This window comes from Mus pahari, chromosome X (assembly GCF_900095145.1).
Source record: "Mus pahari chromosome X, PAHARI_EIJ_v1.1, whole genome shotgun sequence".
Taxonomy (NCBI): Eukaryota; Metazoa; Chordata; class Mammalia; order Rodentia; family Muridae; genus Mus; species Mus pahari.
In genome coordinates this window covers 13,414,576-13,417,549 of record NC_034613.1, presented here as the reverse complement: position 1 = coordinate 13,417,549, position 2,974 = coordinate 13,414,576, and the positions used below count along the sequence as shown (strand labels likewise).

Genomic DNA, 2,974 nt, shown 5'->3' with positions numbered 1-2,974 from the left:
CCTTCCCCTTCCCCTTCCCCTTCCCCTTCCCCTTCCCTTTCATCTTCATCTTCTTCTTCCGGGTCACTGATTTCTTCATATATCACAGGCTTCTTCCTTTCCCTTAACCAATGACTCCAGATGCTCACCGGCCTTCTGAGTCCTGAGATTGGGAAGGGTTACTACATGAGAGCTGGGTGCTGAAAGAATTTAAGAGTTTTGTTTCATCAGAAAGTATATAGCTTGGACCTCACATGTGTCCATGAGCTTTTTGTCAAGCACTTGCTCTTAACATCTTCTGACACAGACAGATCAAGACAGCAGATCCTCCCCACTTTGGACCAAAGACCAGTTCAATAAGAACCTTCCCTAATAACCTATTTCATCCTACATGTACCTGAGAGTGCATATATTAGCTGAGACACCGACTGCAGTGAGGCACTTAATTAGGCTACTATGAGGAACAAAAGGATTGGTGATTTAGCTCAGAGATGCTGGAATTTTCCCAGCACAATCAGACTGTTTAAAGTAAAAACTGGAACAAAAAAAAGTGGCATCGACATAACCAACTTACAGAGATCAAGCTCCACATTTATGAATCTATTATATTTACTGTGGTAGCCTATGGTATCTGGCCTGCCTAATTTCAGAGTAACAGGATTACTGGAAATATTTTATGGCTTTTATTTGTTTATTATTTATTTATTTATTCTTTTTTATTTCTTTTCTCTTTAGAGCTAAGAAGCCAGAACAGAAGAGCTAGGGAACCCATTTGACCACATTGTTGATGATTATGTATGCTAATCAAATACACAAGGCCTGTGCAATTGAAGCTCACATGGTGGATCAAGCCTAGATCTCATCATTCAGGAAGCTAAGTCAAGGGAACTACCTTAAGTCTGAGGCCATCTGGGAGCTGTAGCATGAGGCCCAATCTTAAAAATTCCATACTACTGTCTCTGTGTCCCCTTTCACCTATATTGTATCTCTTACCCAGCCAGTGATAAATACATGTATTCGTTTGTGTGTCTGTGTATGTGTCATGCATGTAGAGTAGGAAAATGATCTAAAACTATTCTGTGCTAGGCATGGTCTATTTGCCTCCAGTCCCTGCCTCTATTTAAGCAAGATGATTCCTGGAGTCTAGGAATTCAATGCCAGCAGGGAAAGGATATAGACTGTATTTCTGAACACATAAACAGGCAACTCCTTTCCAGGGTGAACATATAGAATAAAATTCAATTGAGAGTAAAAATTGTATTCCATGAATATATCTTGATGTAATAATGGGTAGCATTTATCTTTATTTCATTTGAGTATGCACTGTTATGATATAGATTCTGAAGGTTTAGATAGACTTTATTCTTTAAAATTATAGTTACTTACACTGTGATTCATGAATAGTATTTTTCAGGAAAAGACATAGCTTTATAAAAAGAAGTATTTCAAGCATGGGCACTCCTAGAAACTTTCACTGGGTGCACATGGATTAGCACTCAAAGTGTTTCATATCTCTCTGATGTATTTAAACAAATCAGCCGCAACTGAATCTTCTCCTCTCACAAATTTCACCCTCCTTCCAGTTCCACTCAAGCATCTAAACATTTAACATTTACCTACTGTCAAAGAAAATATACATTCTCCTTTTGCACATTTAATTTTTTTGTGGTGTCCATATACTTAAATTTCTGACATCACTCTTCCCTCAGCACCGACCTGAGGAATGGGAGATTTGTCTGCAACCCTCGCTGGTACTTGACTGAAAAGTTTTCATGCGCACAGCCCCTCCATGTCTACTCACCTTGACTCTCATGGCTGGAAACTTCATCAGAATCACTGGGCACAGATTCTGTGACCCGTTCCTTACATTCCATGAAATCTGGAAAATGGGCTCTGAGGCCTAAAAAGAAGCAAAGTGTTTCTTCCTTATCACACAACTGAGAAGAGGAATGTAAGGGGCTGGCTCTGGGAGGATATAAGACAACACTTTACACTTGAACAAAGGCCTCTGGGGAACAAATGCATGCTATCGTTGCTGTTGCCTGCCCTCAGCCCTGCATAGGATAGAAATGAGCAGGATATTCAGCAGTTGACTTGACATTTCTCTTGTACAGTATAGAGAGGGCCTGGAGGGCTTGTCTGAACCCAGAGCTCACTCTTACCTAGATTAGTCATGGTGGTGTAGTTGCTTTTCATATACACATATGTGATCTTCTCTGAATGGCTCAGCTTTGCCCACTCTTCCTTAGAGAAGTATCTGGAGATATCCTCAAAGGCCTAGAAAAACAGAACAATTTCAATCTGGCATCCAATCTGCTGTGAATGTGTGCCCTTCAGCCTAGAGCATGTCCTCTGCTCCTAGACCTCCACACTACTCATGGAAATTGGAGGAAGCTCCTGATGGGTGAATGTGAGAACAAAGAGAGAAGCTGTGGACACAGTGTCCCATCTCCTCCTTAGCATGTGATAAGAGTTTCATTGTTTGCTTCCCACCTTTAGGCACCTTTAAAATCAGGATATTATGGAGTAATTTGGAAGACACCAAATTATTGTAGCACAAGGTCACAGACCAGACATGTTCAGAAATGTTAGAGAAAGATCCTCTGACATTGTGTGGCCTACTGTATCCCTGATGCTTCTCCACAGTGCTTCTGCATTCATCTACTGAGAAATCTAAATCTCCATAGCATTCCCTGGCCATTCCTCTGCCCCATGAATGTTACCTCACCTTACATGTCTCCTCTGGCTTGTGCTTAATTTTTCTGAGGTTCACTGAACGAGACCTTCTGTTCATGGCTCTGGGGATACTATTTTCAGCATATGCTTGAATTCTTTAAGCCTGAGGAGGGAGGACAGCACCAGTCAATCACCTGAAATTAAATTCTACTATTTTGCCTTGTGGCTTGTATGCCCCCTGAGAAGTTACATGGAAGAAAGCCTGGACATAGACATATCTGGGTTAACAATGACAGGGTTCCTATGACATAACTGAGGT

The 2,974-nt window shown here is 41.1% G+C and overlaps 1 protein-coding gene across 1 annotated transcript in view; it reads right to left on the bottom strand.

The window, feature by feature from the left end:
- Positions 1–2,773, bottom strand: part of LOC110314185 (protein SSXA1) — a 3,507-nt gene extending 734 nt beyond the window's left edge. Inside the window, exons 1-3 of the mRNA XM_021188644.1 lie at positions 2,708–2,773; positions 2,142–2,256; positions 1,781–1,879 (exon numbers count right to left, since the gene is read on the bottom strand). Of these exons, the coding sequence (XP_021044303.1) occupies positions 1,781–1,879; positions 2,142–2,256; positions 2,708–2,773 (280 nt within the window). The remainder of the gene's footprint in view (positions 1–1,780; positions 1,880–2,141; positions 2,257–2,707) is intronic.
- Positions 2,774–2,974: the final 201 nt, after the last annotated feature.